The 20,731-nt window shown below is 43.3% G+C and overlaps 2 protein-coding genes across 2 annotated transcripts in view; both read right to left on the bottom strand.

Annotated features, from left to right (window-relative positions):
• Positions 1-13,434, bottom strand: part of LOC138645627 (up-regulator of cell proliferation-like) — a 38,575-nt gene extending 25,141 nt beyond the window's left edge. Inside the window, exon 1 of the mRNA XM_069735072.1 lies at positions 13,342-13,434. The gene's annotated coding sequence lies outside the window, so the exon portion shown is untranslated. The remainder of the gene's footprint in view (positions 1-13,341) is intronic.
• Positions 13,435-15,363: 1,929 nt separating this feature from the next.
• LOC138645631 (up-regulator of cell proliferation-like) lies at positions 15,364-20,202 on the bottom strand. The gene has a single exon (XM_069735077.1). The coding sequence runs from the start codon at positions 20,200-20,202 to the stop codon at positions 15,505-15,507; it is 4,698 nt and encodes a 1,565-aa protein (XP_069591178.1). The 3' UTR covers positions 15,364-15,504.
• Between the last annotated feature and the right edge of the window lie 529 nt (positions 20,203-20,731).

Raw genomic sequence — 20,731 nt, 5'->3', positions numbered from 1 at the left:
TTCTAGACGGAAACTCCAGTATCTGGTTAAATGGAAGGGTTATGCTCAGGAAGATAATTCCTGGGTTTTTGCCTCTGATGTTCATGCTCCCGATCTTGTTCGTGCCTTTCATGCGGCTCATCCTGGTCGGCCTGGGGGCTCTGGTGAGGGTTCGGTGACCCCTCCTCAAGGGGGGGGTACTGTTGTGAATTCTGTGGCTGAATTCACTCCTGTGGTCACAAGTGGTACTGCAGCTTCTGAGCTTCTTCCCTCAGGTGTTCTGGTGAGCTCGTTGACTGCTTCGTTACTTAACTCCGCCTGATGCTGCTATCCCTGCTCCTTGTCAATGTTCCAGTGTTGGATCTGAGCTTCTACTGCTTGTTCCTGTGACCTGCTGCTCTGTTTAGCTAAATGCTTTTTTTGCTATTTTGTTGCCTTTTTTCTGTCCAGCTTGTCTTTTGTTTTGCTGGTAGCTCTGAGAAGCAAAGGGTGTACCGCCGTGCCGTTAGTTCGGCACGGTGGGTCTTTTTTGCCCCCTTTGCGTGGTTTTTGCTTTAGGGTTTTTTGTAGACTGCAAAGTTCGCTTTACTATCCTCGCTCTGTCTAAGATTATCGGGCCCCACTTTGCAGAATCTATTTCATTCCTACGTTTTGTCTTTTCATCTTACTCACAGTCATTATATGTGGGGGGCTGCCTTTTCCTTTGGGGTATTTCTCTGGGGGCAAGTCAGGCCTATTTTTCTGTCTTCAGGCTAGCTAGTTTCTTAGGTTGTGCCGAGTTGCCTAGGTAGTTGTTAGGCGCAATCCACAACCACTTTTAGTTGTGTTTAGGATAGGATCAGGTGTGTGGTCTACAGAGTTTCCACGTCTCAGAGCTCGTTTCTTTGTTTTTGGGTATTTGTCAGATCACTGTGTGCGCTCTGATCGCTAGGCACACTGTGTCTCTGGATTGCCTTCATTACACCTTTCATTAGCAGACATAACAGTTCACCCAACCACTAACCATGAGTGGAGAAAAAGCTTTGGTGTTATCATTCATATTCTCTGAAAAAAGACTAAGAATGAAAAATTCTGTCGGGGTATGTAAACTTTTGAGCACAACTGTATATAGGGCAGCATGGTGGCTCAGTGGTTACCATTATACTATATATAGGGCAGCATTGTTGGCTCAGTCGTTAGCACTGTACTATATACAGGTCGGCACAGTGGCTCAGTGGTTAGCACCATACTTTATACAGGGAAGCACGGTGGCTCAGTGGTTACCATTATACTATATATGGCAACATTTTGGCTCAGTGTTTAGCACTGTACTATATACAGGGAAGCACGGTGGCTCAGTTGTTAGCACTGTGCTATACATAGGGCAGCACGGTGGCTCAGTTGTTAGCACTGTGCTATATATAGGGAAGCACGGTGGCTCAGTTGTTAGCACTGAGTGCTATACATAGGGCAGCACGGTGGCTCAGTTGTTAGCACTGGTGGCTGTTATTAGCACTGTACTATATACTAGGCAGCATGGTGGCTCAGTGGTTAGCACTGTACTATATACAGGGAAGCACGGTGGCTCAGTTGTTAGCACTGGTGGCTGTTATTAGCACTGTACTATATACTAGGCAGCATGGTGGCTCAGTGGTTAGCACTGTACTATATACAGGGAAGCACGGTGGCTCAGTTGTTAGCACTGGTGGCTGTTATTAGCACTGTACTATATACTAGGCAGCATGGTGGCTCAGTGGTTAGCACTGTGCTATATATAAGGCAGCACAGTGGCTGAGTGGTTCGGAATATAACCTTACAGTGCTGGGGTCAAATTCCACCTAGGAGGATGTCTGTGAGGGGTTTGTGTGTTTGCAGTGTTTCCTCGCACACCGACATCCTGACCGGGGCACAATGGCGATGATGATGATGATGTGGAATTAATGGCGCTATACACAGAGGCAGGAGGAGGCTGGTCCGTACAGCGCAGCAGCTCGCACGCACCTTATAGTCGGAGTCCTCTGCAGACGAGTGATGAGCACAGACTGCAGGAACCCACTATAAGAAGAATGAAGGGAGGCGACTTCACCAGAAACGAAACGTACATTGTCTGCTGGGAAACATCCTGCAGCTGCTGCTCTCTGGCATCAGCCACAACATATAATATTCAATGATAAGTGTCACGAATCCCTTCTCCGTGGAGTCACTTATTCGTCATGTGCCTGCTCTCCCCTGCTCTTAGTAACCCGATATTTACCCTGGTTACAAGTGAACACATCGCTGGATTGGCGTCACACACGCAGATCCAGCGATGACAGCGGGTGATCAGCGACCAAAAAAAGGTCCTGATCATTCCCAACGACCAACGATCTCCCAGCAGGGGCCTGATCATTGGTCGCTGTCACACATAACGAGATTGTTAGCGGGATCGTTGCTACGTCACAAAAAGCGTTATGTGTAAATGTACCTTAACTCTTCCCAAGGAAGTACCTATTAACACCTAGGTGCGACTTGCCTTCAGGACCGATACTACATTATCACTAGTCACACATAGAACCCCTGACATATGTCCCTACACATATATATATATATATATATATATATAGATATAAAGAAACACAGCAGCACATGTATATGAATCTAGGCCATGTGAAAACACAGACAAATATTCGATATGAATCATACTACTCAAAAATATTTTTTCATAAAAAATTTTTTCAAAAATTTTTTTCATAAAACTTACAGTTATAGATAAAATGAAGATTCTTAGCGCATAAATTGGCCAATTCATGTGTGCCCATCAACCGCGGCAAGGTGATCTCCCTCTGATGGGTCCTACTCTACTGTACATGCCACTCTTGGGCCACCAGCCTACAACTTAGGACAAACATGTCACTCTGGGCTAAACCTACAATTTATGGGCAAGTAGAGATGATTACCGCCACCTGCAAGGTCAAGGGGAGGAGTGCAAGATCAGGATGGATGCAGCCACATCCATACAATAAACAAAGAAAAAAAACCAACCAGCACTCCCAATGTGAACACATGCAAGCTGCATGTGTTCACATTGGGAGTGCTGGTTGGTTTTTTTTCTTTATATATATATATATATATATTCATTCATATTTCACCACAATAAGTGTTTGGGCTCTTTCACATTCAGACGTCAGGCTTTCACAGACTCATGCCCATTGCAGTCTATGGAGGTGCTCTCACGTCCACGGTTTATCTGTGGACCCAGAGGAGATTCTGATCCACAGATCGATGAATGTCGCCCATACAATCTGTGCCAAACTCAGAAACCCCAGAAGACGTGACGATAATTCCATCGCGGTTTAAGAATATAAACATATGTACAATATATATTAGCTGATGGCGTCTTTATATCAAAAACTGTGTGTGATGAATGAGGCGTAACGTACCGGGACATGACGCCAGCCCACCGCTCCGGGAATTATGGACACCTTCATCCATGATGGAGTATACGTGGCGTCTTATGGGACGGACGATTCACAGAACTCCGCAGGTTTTTCTTTTGGACACAAAAAACTGATGGTAAAAATCGACGCTGACCAAAATATGACAAAAACCTGATCGTAAACACTAATGGCGCTCCGATGGTTTTTCGAGTATGAGAAAAATCCCTGACGTCAGAATGAGCCCTGAGGAGAGTCCGTCACCCCCAAACTCAGTATGGAGTCATCTATACAGAGATATTGGGGGTAACCCCTATAAAATCATCCCAGCGTGGGAAATTTTCTCTGACACTGTATCACTGACAGGAAGGAGCTCGCATGATTCTATAAGTCCCCAATATATATCTGTATAGATCATTTAATATTCATTTTGGGGGCAATGGACCCAGTAATCACTTAACCTCCAGAGATGTGATCTACGGACCAATGACCACCCTAGACCACCATGGAAAATGAACATCAATGTAAACTCCTACAAACAACAGCGTATCACCAGGGATATAACAATCTGGTGTGGATGTGGGGTATCCGCCATCACCGGCGCATATTTCACCTAGATGTGCTAAAATGCAACGCGGAGCAGAGACCTGCCGGGTTCCTGCACCGTAATACAAGCTGCAGCCAGAGGACGGCAGCTGACAACGACGTGCAAGTCACTGGGGGCACATGACAGTAACGTCCTACGCTGCCTGCCTCTTGGACGCTGAAGTCAGCTGCAGGCTTCTTTCTAAAGAACAGGAGACACATACAGAAAACTATGATGGGGGACATATATACCAGGATGGGGAAGGTACAAAACAAAATGGACACAGAATGTAGGACAATATACCAGGATGGGGAATGTATATAACATGATGAGGGACATATATACCAGGATGGGGAACGTACATAACAGGATGGACACAGGACGATGGACAATATACCAGGATGGGGAACGTACATAACAGGATGGACACAGGATGATGGACAATATACCAGGATGGGGAACGTACATAACAGGATGGACACAGGATGAGGGACAATATACTAGGATGGGGAACGTACAAAACAAAATGGACACAGAATGTAGGACAATATAACTGGATGGGGAACGTACAAAACAGGATGGACACAGGATAAGATACATATATACCAGGATGGGGAACGTACATAACAGGATGGACACAGGATGAGATACATATATACCAGGATGGGGAATGTATATAACATGATGAGGGACATATATACCAGGATGGGGAATGTATATAACATGATGAGGGACATATATACCAGGATGGGGAATGTATATAACATGATGAGGGACATATATGCCAGGATGGAGAATGTATATAAAAGGATGGACACAGGATGAGGGACAATATACCAGGATGGGGAACGTACATAACAGGATGGACACAGGATGATGGACAATATACCAGGATGGGGAACGTACATAACAGGATGGACACAGGATGATGGACAATATACCATGATGGGGAATGTATATACCAGGATGGACACAGGATGAGGGACAATATACTAGGATGGGGAAAGTACATAACAGGATGGACACAGGATGAGGGACAATATAGCAAGATGGGGAACGTACATAACAGGATGGACACAGGATGAGGGACAATATACCAAGATGGGGAACGTACATAACAGGATGGACACAGGATGAGGGACAATATACCATGATGGGGAATGTATATACCAGGATGGACACAGGATGAGGGACAATACAGGCCCTTCTCAAAAAATTAGCATATAGTGTTAAATTTCATTATTTACCATAATGTAATGATTACAATTAAACTTTCATATATTATAGATTCATTATCCACCAACTGAAATTTGTCAGGTCTTTTATTGCTTAAATACTGATGATTTTGGCATACAACTCCTGATAACCCAAAAAACCTGTCTCAAAAAATTAGCATATCAAGAAAAGGTTCTCTAAACGACCTAATACCCTAATCTTCTGAATCAACTAATTAACTCTAAACACATGCAAAAGATACCTGAGGCTTATATAAACTCCCTGCCGGGTTCATTACTCAAAACCCCCATCATGGGTAAGACTAGCGACCTGACAGATGTCAAGAAGGCCATCATTGACACCCTCAAGCAAGAGGGTAAGACCCAGAAAGAAATTTCTCAACAAATAGGCTGTTCCCAGAGTGCTGTATCAAGGCACCTCAATGGTAAGTCTGTTGGAAGGAAACAATGTGGCAGAAAACGCTGTACAACGAGAAGAGGAGACCGGACCCTGAGGAAGATTGTGGAGAAGGACCGATTCCAGACCTTGGGGAACCTGAGGAAGCAGTGGACTGAGTCTGGTGTGGAAACATCCAGAGCCACCGTGCACAGGCGTGTGCAGGAAATGGGCTACAGGTGCCGCATTCCCCAGGTAAAGCCACTTTTGAACCATAAACAGCGGCAGAGGCGCCTGACCTGGGCTACAGAGAAGCAGCACTGGACTGTTGCTAAGTGGTCCCAAGTACTTTTTTCTGATGAAAGCAAATTTTGCATGTCATTCGGAAATCAAGGTGCCAGAGTCTGGAGGAAGACTGGGGAGAAGGAAATGCCAAAATGCCTGAAGTCCAGTGTCAAGTACCCACAGTCAGTGATGGTGTGGGGTGCCATGTCAGCTGCTGGTGTTGGTCCACTGTGTTTCATCAAGGGCAGGGTCAATGCTTTATGGTGATGAAGATTTCATTTTTCAGCACGACCTGGCACCTGCTCACAGTGCCAAAACCACTGGTAAATGGTTTACTGACCATGGTATTACTGTGCTCAATTGGCCTGCCAACTCTCCTGACCTGAACCCCATAGAGAATCTGTGGGATATTGTGAAGAGAAAGTTGAGAGACGCAAGACCCAACACTCTGGATGAGCTTAAGGCCGCTATTGAAGCATCCTGGGCCTCCATAGCATCTCAGCAGTGTCACAGGCTGATTGCCTCCATGCCACGCCGCATTGAAGCAGTCATTTCTGCCAAAGGATTCCCGACCAAGTATTGAGTGCATAACTGAACATTATTATTTGATGGTTTTTTGGTTTGTTATTAAAAAACACTTTTATTTGATTGGATGGGTGAAATATGCTAATTTATTGAGACAGGTTTTTTGGGTTATCGGGAGTTGTATGCCAAAATCATCAGTATTAAAACAATAAAAGACCTGACAAATTTCAGTTGGTGGATAATGAATCTATAATATATGAAAGTTTAATTGTAATCATTACATTATGGTAAATAATGAAATTTAACACTATATGCTAATTTTTTGAGAAGGACCTGTATACTAGGATGGGGAACGTACATAACAGGATGGACACAGGATGAGGGACATATATATACCAGGATGGGGAACTTACATAACAGGATGGACACAGGATGGGGGACATATATACCAAGATGGGGAATGTATATATCAGGATGGACACAGGATGAGGGACAATATACCAGGATGAGCTAACACTGCAGCTAGGCACGGGAGCGCCGCTACCTCCTTCCTCCATTAAGATCCAAAGTTGTCCCTACATTGCGCAGATACGCCTGGGCATTACGTAAATATAGCATGACTGGGATCCCTATCCCTATTCTCCCTATACGCACTAAACTCTCCAAACAAGCGAGTATGATGAAGGCTCTGGTGGAGCCGAAACGTCTCTTATCGCTTTTTTGAAATATTCTTTTATGCTCCCTGAACACATTTAATAAATTTGTTAATAATTTGGCATTATATTCCCTTTGAGAGTGCGGTGAAATTTATATTTGGCTATTTACGGGACCATTCGGTCCGTTGCACCTGCACCCCAATTCTCTGACAGAGTGCACGCTATATCTATCACTATATAACAGGATGGACACAGGATGAGGATATATATACCAGGATGAGGAATGTATATAACAGGATGGACACAGGATGAGGGGCATATATACCAGGATGGGGAATGTATATAACAGGATGGACACAGGATGAGGATATATATACCAAGATGGGGAATGTATATAACAGGATGGACACAGGATGAGGGGCATATATACCAGGATGGGGAATGTATATAACAGGATGGACACAGGATGAGGATATATATACCAAGATGGGGAATGTATATAACAGGATGGACACAGGATGAGGGGCATATATACCAGGATGGGGAATGTATATAACAGGATGGACACAAGATGAGGATATGTATACCAAGATGGGGAATGTATATAACAGGATGGACACAGGATGGGGGACATATATACCAGGATGGGGAATGTATATAACAGGATGGACACAGGATGAGGGACATATATACCAGGATGGGGAATGTATATAACAGGATGGACACAGGATGGGGGACATATATACCAGGATGGGGAATGTATATAACAGGATGGACACAGGATGGGGGACATATATACCAGGATGGGGAATGTATATAACAGGATGGACACAGGATAGGGGACATATATACCAGGATGGGGAATGTATATAACAGGATGGACACAGGATGGGGGACATATATACTAGGATGGGGAATGTATATAACAGGATGGATACAGGATGAGATACATATATACCAGGATGGGGAATGCATATAACAGGATGGCCACAGGATGAGGATATATATACCAGAATTGAATATATGATCCTGCTCTACTCACTCACTTCTCCTGGTGAAGCAGCAGAGCACCTGTAGTAAGAGAGCCAGTGCTGCCCCTACAAGCACCCCCATCCTCCCGGATCAGCTACCCTGTACCGTCCTGACTTTGTGAGTGACTGACAGTGACCCTGCTTTGTTGTAATGTCTCTGCACCTTTGTGTGTTACATTTTATCTTGTTCACTAAATAATCTAAAAAAAAGACTACTCCCCTCCTCCCCTGATCGCCCCGCAGTGACACTTGTTGCCCCTCTGGCTCATCGGTAATTCAGTATTTAGTTGTATTTCATTTTTTTATTTTTGTTTTATTTATTTTGTTATAAAACTAAAATAATTACATTAGTAAAGTAAAATTTACGTGGATTTTCTGACCCAAGTCTTGAATTCGTAGGCTATGTGCACACGTCCGGAATTGCCGTGGAAACTTCGGCGTCAATTCCGCAACTGTGCCGCGAGTAAAACGCATGCGAAATTGGCATGCGTTTTCCTGCTAAACACTAGCGTTTTCCAAGCGATCTGTAGCATCGCTTGGAAGACTGATTGACAGGTTGGTCACACAATCACAGTGCTTGACAAGTGTGACCAACTTTTTACTATTGATGCGGCCTATGCAGCATCAATAGTAAAAAGATAGAATGTAAAAATAATAAAAAAAATAATAAATCGTGATATTCTCACCTTCCGGCGTCCCCTGCAGCCTTCCCGCTCCTCGCGATGCTCCCGGCAGCTTCCGTTGCCAGTAATGCCTCGCGGCAATGACCCTAGATGACGTAGCATCACGCGAGACCGCTACGTCATCACAGGTCATTGCCGCGAGGCATTACTGGGAACGGAAGCATCGCGAGGCAGCGGGAGGGCTGCCGGGGATGCCGGAAGGTGAGAATATCTCGATTTTTTTATTTTATTTCTTTTTTTTTTACAGGTATATGGTTCCCAGGGCCTGGAGGAGAGTCTCCTCTCCTCCACCCTGGGTACCAACCGAACATGATCCGCTTACTTCCCGCATGGTGGGCATAGCCACAAGCGGGAAGTAAGCGGATCAATGCATTCCTATGTGTGCGGAATCCCCGCGATTCCGCACAAAGAATGAACATGCTGCGATTTTTTTTTCTGGAATGGGATTCTGCCGCGGCAAAAAACGCAAAATGTGCACAAAAATTGCAGATTGCATTCAAATAATAGGATGCTTAATGTATGCGTTTTTTTAGCGGTTTTATCACGTTTTTATGGCGGAAAACCACCGAAAAAACATGAAAAATCCTGAAAGCGTGCACACAGCCTTATAGATTCTTTAGGGTGCCTCTTTGTTGTAATAACGCCCTCCAATCCTTTTTCCTGACATTGTTAGCCCCCATCTTTTTTTGCTCTTCACCACTGCTGAACACCCGTTTATGCCCTGCAGAGACAGTTTCCTGCCGTCAGTCTAAGGCTACTTTCACACTAGCGTCGGTATGGGGCCGTCGCCATGCGTCGGCCCGACGTTCCGACGCAAACTGCGAAAATAATGAACAACGGGGGCAGCGGATGCAGTTTTACAACGCATCCGCTGCCCCATTGTAAGGTCCGGGGAGGAGAGGGCGGAGTTCCGGCCGCGCATGCGCGGTTGGAAATGGCGGACTCGACGCACAAAAAAACATTGCATGTAACTTTTTTTGTGCCGACGGTCCGCCAAAACACGACGCATCCGTCGCACGACGGATGCAACGTGTCGCAATGCATCGCTAATGCAAGTCTATGGAGAAAAAACGCATCCTGCGGGCAACTTTGTAGGATGCTTTTTTTCTCCAAAACGACGCATTGTGACTTCCGTCACACGACGCTAGTGTGAAAGTAGCCTAAGGGTCTGTGCACACGTTAAGTATTTGGTGCAGCAATCTCTGCTTCAAAATTATGCTTTTACTTACATTTTTAGGCCTTAAATGGACTTGAACATGGAATGGTTCGATCTGATAGGACAATCACAGTCTCCTATGATGCTCAGCCTGTGGCTGAAGAAGAAGGGAAGAGCTAGCAGCACAGAACAACGTGTGGGCTGTTCTGTGTGGGGAAAGTTAGGACCCAGGATAGACGCACAGTAAGTGAGTGCTGACAGTGTAACACCCCAGGTAACCGGGGTATCAGGTTAGACGGCCGTGCACAGCTCCAAAAAGCCTCCCGGGCCCCAGCGCCGACGTGTACGCCGCGATGCACAGTATTTTAGTGCACGATGGGGCCCGATGAGCAGAAGCTCAAGAACGGGGCCCCGGACCTGCGGGCAACTCTGGTTACTGCTGTTCTCCGGGCCCCATACAGCAGTAAGGGCAGTAATGCCCTGATGGCGGCCCTGTTATATAACACAAAATAGGACCTCAAAGCAAGAAATACTTAATGGATCAAAGTATATTCAAATTTTTCAGCAGCAAAAAAAGCTGCAGCTATATATTTGCCAACAGACTGCACAGGCCAAATCCCTGTCTACAGACTGGATTCTGTCACTCTCCCTGCTCCAGCGACTCCCTCTCCCTCCCTAGGCTAAGTGCAGATTGTATGTGATACAGACAATTACCCCTTAGAAGGGCTGTTAGTATGAAGGCTCAGCTTCAGCACCAGTATCTACACTGCAGGATTCTGATTCATTACAGGTCCTTCTCAAAAAATTAGCATATAGTGTTAAATGTCATTATTTACCATAATGTAATGATTACAATTAAACTTTCATATATTATAGATTCATTATCCACCAACTGAAATTTGTCAGGTCTTTTATTGTTTTAATACTGATGATTTTGGCATACAACTCCTGATAACCCAAAAAACCTGTCTCAATAAATTAGCATATCAAGAAAAGGTTCTCTAAACGACCTATTACCCTAATCTTCTGAATCAACTAATTAACTCTAAACACATGCAAAAGATACCTGAGGCTTTTATAAACTCCCTGCCTGGTTCATTACTCAAAACCCCCATCATGGGTAAGACTAGCGACCTGACAGATGTCAAGAAGGCCATCATTGACACCCTCAAGCAAGAGGGTAAGACCCAGAAAGAAATTTCTCAACAAATAGGCTGTTCCCAGAGTGCTGTATCAAGGCACCTCAATGGTAAGTCTGTTGGAAGGAAACAATGTGGCAGAAAACGCTGTACAACGAGAAGAGGAGACCGGACCCTGAGGAAGATTGTGGAGAAGGACCGATTCCAGACCTTGGGGAACCTGAGGAAGCAGTGGACTGAGTCTGGTGTGGAAACATCCAGAGCCACCGTGCACAGGCGTGTGCAGGAAATGGGCTACAGGTGCCGCATTCCCCAGGTAAAGCCACTTTTGAACCATAAAAAGCGGCAGAAGCGCCTGACCTGGGCTACAGAGAAGCAGCACTGGACTGTTGCTAAGTGGTCCCAAGTACTTTTTTCTGATGAAAGCAAATTTTGCATGTCATTCGGAAATCAAGGTGCCAGAGTCTGGAGGAAGACTGGGGAGAAGGAAATGCCAAAATGCCTGAAGTCCAGTGTCAAGTACCCACAGTCTGTGATGGTGTGGGGTGCCATGTCAGCTGCTGGTGTTGGTCCACTGTGTTTCATCAAGGGCAGGGTCAATGCAGCTAGCTATCAGGAGATTTTGGAGCACTTCATGCTTCCATCGGCTGAAATGCTTTATGAAGATGAAGATTTCATTTTTCAGCACGACCTGGCACCTGTTCACAGTGCCAAAACCACTGGTAAATGGTTTACTGACCATGGTATTACTGTGCTCAATTGGCCTGCCAACTCTCCTGACCTGAACCCCATAGAGAATCTGTGGGATATTGTGAAGAGAAAGTTGAGAGACGCAAGACCCAACACTCTGGATGAGCTTAAGGCCGCTATTGAAGCATCCTGGGCCTCCATAACATCTCAGCAGTGTCACAGGCTGATTGCCTCCATGCCACGCCGCATTGAAGCAGTCATTTCTGCCAAAGGATTCCCGACCAAGTATTGAGTGCATAACTGAACATTATTATTTGATGGTTTTTTTGTTTGTTATTAAAAAACACTTTTATTTGATTGGATGGGTGAAATATGCTAATTTATTGAGACAGTTTTTTTTGGGTTATCAGGAGTTGTATGCCAAAATCATCAGTATTAAAACAATAAAAGACCTGACAAATTTCAGTTGGTGGATAATGAATCTATAATATATGAAAGTTTAATTGTAATCATTACATTATGGTAAATAATGAAATTTAACACTATATGCTAATTTTTTGAGAAGGACCTGTATTCTGTGCACACACAGCACTCTGTCCCTCCAATACCAAGTGTCCTCTTAGGACTACGCTCCCATGATGAGTGTTTGCTGTGTTTGTCCGCAGCGTATTTACAGCAAAGTGGATGGGATTTACGCAGTTCTCCTGCCCACTGGGCTTTTTTAGTGCAGAGCGAATTGACCTGCGGAGCGAGTGTGAAATCCGCAACCTGTCAACTTCTCTTGCAGTAAATACGTATTTTATAGAGTTGAATGAAATGAGGGAAATCCGCAGGTAAAAAACACGTATGGGCTTTTAGTTGTTTCCGCAGTGAAGACGCACTAATAATGCACCTAATCCGCACACGACTTTATATATAAAGTTTTATCAAAGTTAAGTAACAGGAAGTATCCAAAACAAAACTATAGTATAATAATCACCACAAACTAAAATGAGACAAAAACGCAAGTAACAAAATGTAACTAATTGGTGTAAAAATGCGACAAAATCTGAAAACTCAAAAACGCACCAAATACTCATGGTGTGAACTTAATCTAACTTTTACTGAAAAATAAATCATACAAACCTGCACGAAAAATTGTCCTAAACAACATTAAAGTCTGCGGGTGATTCCAGAGTCAGACTTCTGACGAGTGCATGTACAGCGGCGTGAACGGACAGCAGACGACCAGATAACGACTGGTGTGCACACAGCGACGGAAAAGGCGCAGCGTGCACACAGCGATGTAAAAGGCGCAGCGTGCATACAGCGATGTAAAAGGCGCAGCGTGCATACAGCGATGTAAAAGGCGCAGCGTGCACACAGTGATTATAAAAGGCGCAGCGTGCACACAGCGATGTAAAAGGCGCAGCGTGAGCCAGGATGGGCCGTCCAGTTAGTAATGGCGGCTCCTGCGCCCCTCCACTGAGGACGAGGACATGAAGCTGTCACAGTCGGACATGGCCACAATCAGCAGATGTGACTGGCCCGAGGTTTAGTTCGTCCTGTAAGATAACGGCATTTACAACAAACATAAAGAACTGAAGCAGAATGGCGGGACTGATTCACCCGACCCAGCAGAGCTGCAGCAGCCTCCTCCTCGCCGGCTGCCGGGATCTGCGAGGCTATAGTGACTATATACTGTATATATATATATATATAAGGGTGTGGCGGGGAAGCACCTGGTAAAGGCAATGATTTCTCAGAAAGCCGATTTATTTTCACTTTCTGTTTTATTCAGATCCTGTTATTTATTAATTTCAGGCTCCGACCATTAACCCTTTTCTAACTAGAAGGAGATATGGTGCGCAGCCGGTAAAGCAGAAGCAGGACTGGCGCGGCCCCCACAGTGTATACGTGGAAAGAGCAGCCTGTAGTGACTGGGAGAGCTGAGAGGTAGAGGGTATTACTGGCATACACCATGCAGTAATGCTGCTATACTGTGCACATACATAATAAGACCAAAATGCATACATATCAAATGTGTTCACACTATAAGCAGCATACAGTCATGGACGAAACTGTTGGCCCCACTGGAATTGTTCCATAAACAAAAAAAAAGGCAAATTGGACTGAATTTCACACAAAACCCCACAAATGGACCGGACAAAATTGTTACCACTTTTACAAAAATATAGTAAACAACTTTGTTTCCAGCATGTGATGCGCGTTCAGACTCACTTATGGCAAGTAACAGGTGTGGGCAACATGAGAATCACACCTTAATCCAGATAAAAAGGAAAGAAGTTGACTCAATCTGTGCATTGTGCGTCTGTGTGCCACACTAAGCATGGAGAACAAACAAAGGACAATTAATGGAGGAATGGAATTATATTAAATTACAAAAGTGGCTGTTTTACTCTCACAGGTACAGATACAGGGCACAACTGAGCTTAAGGACACGCACATACACCACACTACCAGCAGACTAGTGAATACAGCTCTGCAGTATAATACAGGATGTAACTCAGGATCAGTAATGTAATGTATGTACACAGTGACTGCACCAGCAGAATAGTGAGTGCAGCTCTGGGGTATAATACAGGATGTAACTCAGGATCAGTAATGTAATGTATGTACACAGTGACTGCACCAGCAGAATAGTGAGTGCAGCTCTGGAGTATAATACAGGAGGTAACTCAGGATCAGTAATGTAATGTATGTACACAGTGACTGCACCAGCAGAATAGTGAGTGCAGCTCTGGAGTATAATACAGGAGGTAACTCAGGATCAGTAATGTAATGTATGTACACAGTGATTGCACCAGCAGAATAGTGAGTGCAGCTCTGGGGTATAATACAGGAGGTAACTCAGGATCAGTAATGTAATGTATGTACACAGTGACTGCACCAGCAGAATAGTGAGTGCAGCTCTGGAGTATAATACAGGAGGTAACTCAGGATCAGTAATGTAATGTATGTACACAGTGACTGCACCAGCAGAATAGTGAGTGCAGCTCTGGGGTATAATACAGGATGTAACTCAGGATTAGTAATGTAATGTATGTACACAGTGACTGCACGAGCAGAATAGTTTACATGGCAGGACCAGTTTTGGTTTGGTGGGATTTTTCCCGTGTTGGTCATCGTCTATATATACTGTACATCCATTAGTTGATTCTCATTTGCAATAGTTCATTTATTTGCAGTTCACAAAACAAAGTACAGAATATTTAAGGCTTTATTATCTGACAGGTCTCACACATCTGGTCCATTTCCAGCTTGTCCTGCCAACGCACCGATATGTCCAGACTGTGAACCGTAGTTTTATCAGGTCAATACATTGTTTTCTGGATCTTCTTGTAAAATATTCTGGTTCTGGTCACCACAATCACTTATATAATGTAATGTAGTCAGTGATCGAAAAGAGCTAACAAAATATCAATGTATAGTAGGTGACAGCACGTAACCTTATAGTGGTCAAGGTCCCATAGGTTGTATCCCCAGCGATCAGTAATATCACTTTATAAGACGGGAACACCCCAGTAATATGGATGGTGAGATGGATTGGACTTGGATTAAAACATCAGCATGATAAAGCTGATCTTGAGGGCACGGAGCATGGACTGTTGTCACAAGGACACAACAGTCATGGTCTTCAGGCCTATAACATTGTTATAGCTGAACGCTATATGAGGTCCATCATCCAACCTCATGAGAAACTGCACCATCTAAAAGCATTAGATATAGATCTATGGTGTCCTTCATGTTTTTTCTTTCATGGGTCAGAACTTATTTTACACGGAATGATTCCTTCAAGCTTTCAAGAGCTTGACCCTTGCTTATGTCATACCAGTCTTTGGGCAGAGTTGCAGGCTTTGCATTATATTCCTTTGCAAACTTGGCATTAAACTCCTTAAAGATGAATTTCCAGTAGTCGGAGGCGCTGATGCTGGGGTCTGGTTGGATCATCCAGTCTGGGTACAAGTCCTGATAATCTTTATAGGGATGAAACTTCCATTCAGTGTCAGAGTTCCGGAATGACTTCTCAGAGATAACATCTGTAGAACATAGTGAGGAACATAGGACATTAGTGTCCACCGATCTGTATCTGCCCAGGCCCTGAGGACGATGAACAGTGGCAAAGTGCTCTGTGTGCTCAGCACATCCGGCTTCACAGGGGACTTTACAGAACGGACACTGGTTCCCACATCCAATCACTTTCTTAAACAGTTCTTCTTCTGGTTTTAGGACAACTACGTCCAGAACAGACTCAATGGTTGACCATCTCATTTCTGATATAATATCCGCTCCAAGGTCAGAAAGGAAAAACTCAACATCAGCAGCGAACTGAGTAACGGGCACAGAATTCTGAAAAATAATCAACTTGACATCTTTTTGTGATATGACCAAGTCCTTGTTCAGCATTTTACAAATATTTCTTAGGAATTCTGAGATATCTGCACTTTTCTGTAGTTGGGAGTCTTTAAGAATTTTTTGTAATTTCTGAAGAATGGACAAGACTATGTTTGACTGCAATGATTGCAAAGCTTCTGGGTCTTCATATTTCACTTTAATGAACTCCAAGATACATTCCTTGACAAAACGCTCATAGTTATTTATATACTTCACGTATTGCTCAAAAGAATGTTCCTCCAGAAGCTTACAGAGAACCCGCATCTGAAAGAAAGTGCGACTCATGTATTTCATGTTGTCTTTGCCGCTCAGCATCTCGTTGACTATCTCCTGTCCAAGACGATGGTTCACGTAGTCCACAATGGCTGGTTTGAGACATAGGTCACAGAAGCGTTTCGCTCTAGTTGTACATTCATCCTTTTCCTGGAATACTGCTTTGAAAACTGAAAGATAATCAGATTTTAATGTTTCTAAGCACAAGTATGGGTCATTTAAGGTTAAGAAATTATCGTGCATCTTTTGAAATTCTGGAGCTGCTCTGCCTAAAAGTAAAAGCTTGAGGTCAAGCTCAAAATGGTCTGTGGTGTGCAGGTTCTTCACATCGCTCTGTTGGAGCTTATCATTGACCATTTTAAGTAATTCTAAACAAAACATATCATGGTAATTCTCGTTCATCTTCACGCATTGATCGACGAATCTTGAGCCTTTGTCGGCCAGGTGTTCTGCTAGCTGCTTTGATTTAAAACTGTAGTCATCTTTGTAGAAGTCTTTAAAACGTCTAACTGTGTACATGATTTTGTCGTGACATTTCTCGTACCATTTTAGATCGATGTGTTCATCACGCACCTCAAAAGTTACATGTGCAAATTCAAGAAGCGTCTGGATATTCAGCAGTTTCTCGTTGACGGCCCCTGACTTGTGACTCATCTCCTTCAGGAGTTGCTGGAGCATGATGTGGTCAATGTCTTGTCTTGCTATGGATTTGACCTGAAGGTTTTTTATTGTGTCCTTCCACATGGCATCAAATTCTCCTTCAAGCTTTTCGTCATCCATTTTCTGAGTCCTGCCCCTGCACAGGCATATAAGAGTTGTCACTTTCTCTTCCATTTGTGATATGTAACTATCCTTCAAACCTTCTATCTTATGCTTTGTCTTTTGGATATGAATGGCTTCTATGCATTTGTTGACTGTTTCTTCTTTAAGTCCCTTCCTAAGACTTTTTACACTTTTCATAAAGTCTTCTCTGTATTTTTCTACCAGATGTGTATTTTCAAGTTCAGCATCAAAATAAGTATTGAGTAAATTGTGCATCTTCTTCTCCTCTTTGCTCAGCATTTCTGATGTCGATTCTATTATATCAGTCAATGTTTCCATTGATAGATTTTCGGCTTGCTCGTTCTTTATTGATATCAGCACCTTTGTCATCCAGTTGTAGATCTCTTTTCGGAAGTTCCACTCCAGCTGTGAATATTTTACGGACACCTGGTCGTAAGCATCAGCTATCAGACTGTTCCGAAAGCTAAAGATAAATTTTTCATATTTTACTGCATTCCATAAACTTTTTAACCACTGAAGAAAAACTGAGATAGTCCGTGGCTTCTGCACTTTACTTCTCAGGAACTCAATCAAACATTTTTTAAGTGAAAGAACTCCCTCGCTGTACCCAGAGTTTATAGGAGCCATGGGTGGAATGCCATACCACAGGCCAGAAATGTACCACGTGTGTTCATCAGGATTGTAATTCATTATGTCATTAAAAGTAGTTATTCCTTCCAATTTTTCCATTTTTGCTGCAGCTTTTGTCATGTGATTCAGGTTCTCCAACATTTGTTTCCTGTCTCTCATTCCCAAAGTATGAGCAGACACATCACTCACGTTCTGATGAACAAAGTGACAGTTTGGTTTTTCTCCTATTTTGCTCATACGGAGAAATGCGTGGACCACAATCTGTAAAATATCTTTCATTTCTGAAAAGTTTTCCATGGATATGTTAATGATGGTGATGTCACTCAACCCAACCACTAATGTGGCCAATTCATTGTCGTGTTCATGACTGTTTTCCAGTGAAGCCAATTCAGGAGCTTTCAACCCTTCAGTGTCGATCACCAGAATAAATTCACAGCCTAGTTCTTCCTGGAAGTTCTCCTTCACTTTAATGAGAGTCATGAAGGCTCCTCGTGTGCATCGACCACTTGCCACAGGGAACTGTAGACCAAACATGGTGTTCAGGAGGGTGGACTTCCCCGTACTCTGCACTCCCAGCACGGTTATCACCCTCATCCTGCATTGTCCTCCGGTCTTTTTATCCAGCTCGGTCAGGACATCAGTTATCCACTGTAAGGGAATGTTGGACGCATCTCCATCAATCATCTCCAATGGAAACCCATCCAGCATGAGATCAGCAGCTAATCTGGGGAGGTCACTGAATTTTTGTCCTAGATGTTTATGATTAAGTTTAAAAAACTGAGACTCGTGCATCTGCCCGACTTCACGTAAGAAATGTTCTAACCCAAGTGAGCCATCAGACATCTTTTGATCTATTTCCTTCAGAACTAACATATTGGTGGAATTTTTTAAATACTCAACTTGTAACTCTTTTAGATTTGATCGAGCAATATTATCGAGAAATATCTTTAACCACTTCAAAAAATATTTTTTTTCAGGATGAGGCAAGTCAGTAAGTGCCGACAAAAACGTCTTCATGTCTGCCTGAAGTTCTTGCTGGCTTTGTTGTTTACGCAAGTCTATAATTTGTCTGTTTAGCTCCGACTTATAAGTCTCCCCACTTTCATCAACCTGTTTCCTCATCCTGCAGAGTTCTTTTTCATTTTTAGTAATCTTCTTCCACAGATTCCCCTGCAGGGTCATAGTTTGTTTCTTATACTGTGACACGTCCGTGATATGGCTGATGATCCTATTGGCTAGAGCCTTGGCTCTTTGGAATTCTTCCGCATTTTCATCTACATAGATTTCAAACTCATTAGCAATTTTCCCAACTTCCTCTAATGTCATGGATTGAGGAGAAGCATTGATCAAACTTCTTATAAAGCCTTGTATCTCTTTTACAATTTTGGCTTCATTTGTCCCGGAATCTTTCACCAAGATGTTTTTACTGGTCAAGTTTAGAGATCTTATTAGCTTGTGTAGATATTTTTCTTTCTCCTCATTGTAATGTTTGCCATCAGGTAGAGAGATAATAAAGTAGAGGTTTGGATTGCCTGGTGCATAGCTCTCCAATATTTTACAATGTTTTTCTTGGAGATCTTCCGAGAAAATAAAGACAGCAGAAGAGACTTTGGTCAATAAACTGAACTGCTTCTGATTAAATTCTAGGTCTCCACGCAAATTCATGATACTTATGGGTTCAAGAAAAACGTTAGAGTTTTGACTCCCACCAGGAAAATGCCAGAAGAGCTCCAGAAGTCCTTCCGAGATTGTTCTATGATGATAACCACATTCCATGTCCTGGTGCACGAAGAAATCATGATGAGCGTAGGATGGACTGAGAACATTGTTGAGGATTCTGGATTTTGAGAGAGTACAATTTCCTAATCTGACAAACGAAAAGATCGGCATGGAAATATTCACCAGGTTGTCTTCTCTGAAGCCTTTAGTGCTTAGTAATGATGTTGGTCTCCACTTCTTTACAATTTCTCTCAAGGGCCATAGTGAAAGGGTACATGGATTGTTCTTATCTGCAGGGAGCACAAGAGGAACCGCGAACTGACACATGGACATTTTTGAGAAGATAAATTGTTGTAGAAAGCTATCAGAAGAACGAAGAAGAGCACATAGGACATCTAGGGGATGGAGAGAATTTGACGAATTTCTAGATGACAACTGGTTTAAAAACAGATCATCTTCTGCACAGAAACCACTTATGTTGGTATCTTCATTCTCATCTATCATGGTATTTCGTGCAGTTTCATCCAGTGCTATAAGTTTTCTGAGAAACTTCCATGGCAGTGAAGTTTCATCATTCCTGATCTCTTTCTCGATACACATCACATGTTCCAGAATGATTTTGGAGCCTTGGAACTCCTCCAGATGAAGCTTGGACAGTAGCCATTCCATTGGCATTTCCTGGCTATAAAAAAAGAAGAAATCTTATACTGAAATGATCATTTCTATTATCTACTGGATTTATACTAATAAAGAATCCTAGTCATACAAACTAAGAAGTCAAAGTTCTACATTACAAGGGTTGATGCTCTCAAATGACTGTATGTATGAATAGGTAAATTATGAACGGCCTTAAAGGAGGTTTGAAGGACAAGACCAGAGAGGTAGATCTAAGTGTCATCAGTGTCTAGGTGGTACTGGAAGCCGTGGGACTTTGAGTTGTCCCAGGAAAAAGGTATAAATGGAGAATAGTATGGGCACTAGGATAGAGCCGTGAGGAACTCTGACAGAAAGAGGGCAGGATGAAGAGGTAGAATGGGAGATGGTAAGTGTGCGGTTAGTGAGGTATGTGGAGATCCAGAAGGCAAGGTCCATTAGAGCCACTACAATCGATATAGCCCCACCAAGAAACTAAAGCCCCTACAACACCCACTGGCACTACAGTCATTCAGATTCCTAAAAAAAACTACAGCCCCTATAA

The sequence above is a fragment of the Ranitomeya imitator genome, chromosome 7, assembly GCF_032444005.1.
Source record: "Ranitomeya imitator isolate aRanImi1 chromosome 7, aRanImi1.pri, whole genome shotgun sequence".
Lineage (NCBI taxonomy): Eukaryota > Metazoa > Chordata > Amphibia > Anura > Dendrobatidae > Ranitomeya > Ranitomeya imitator.
This window is presented reverse-complemented; position numbering and strand designations above follow the sequence as displayed.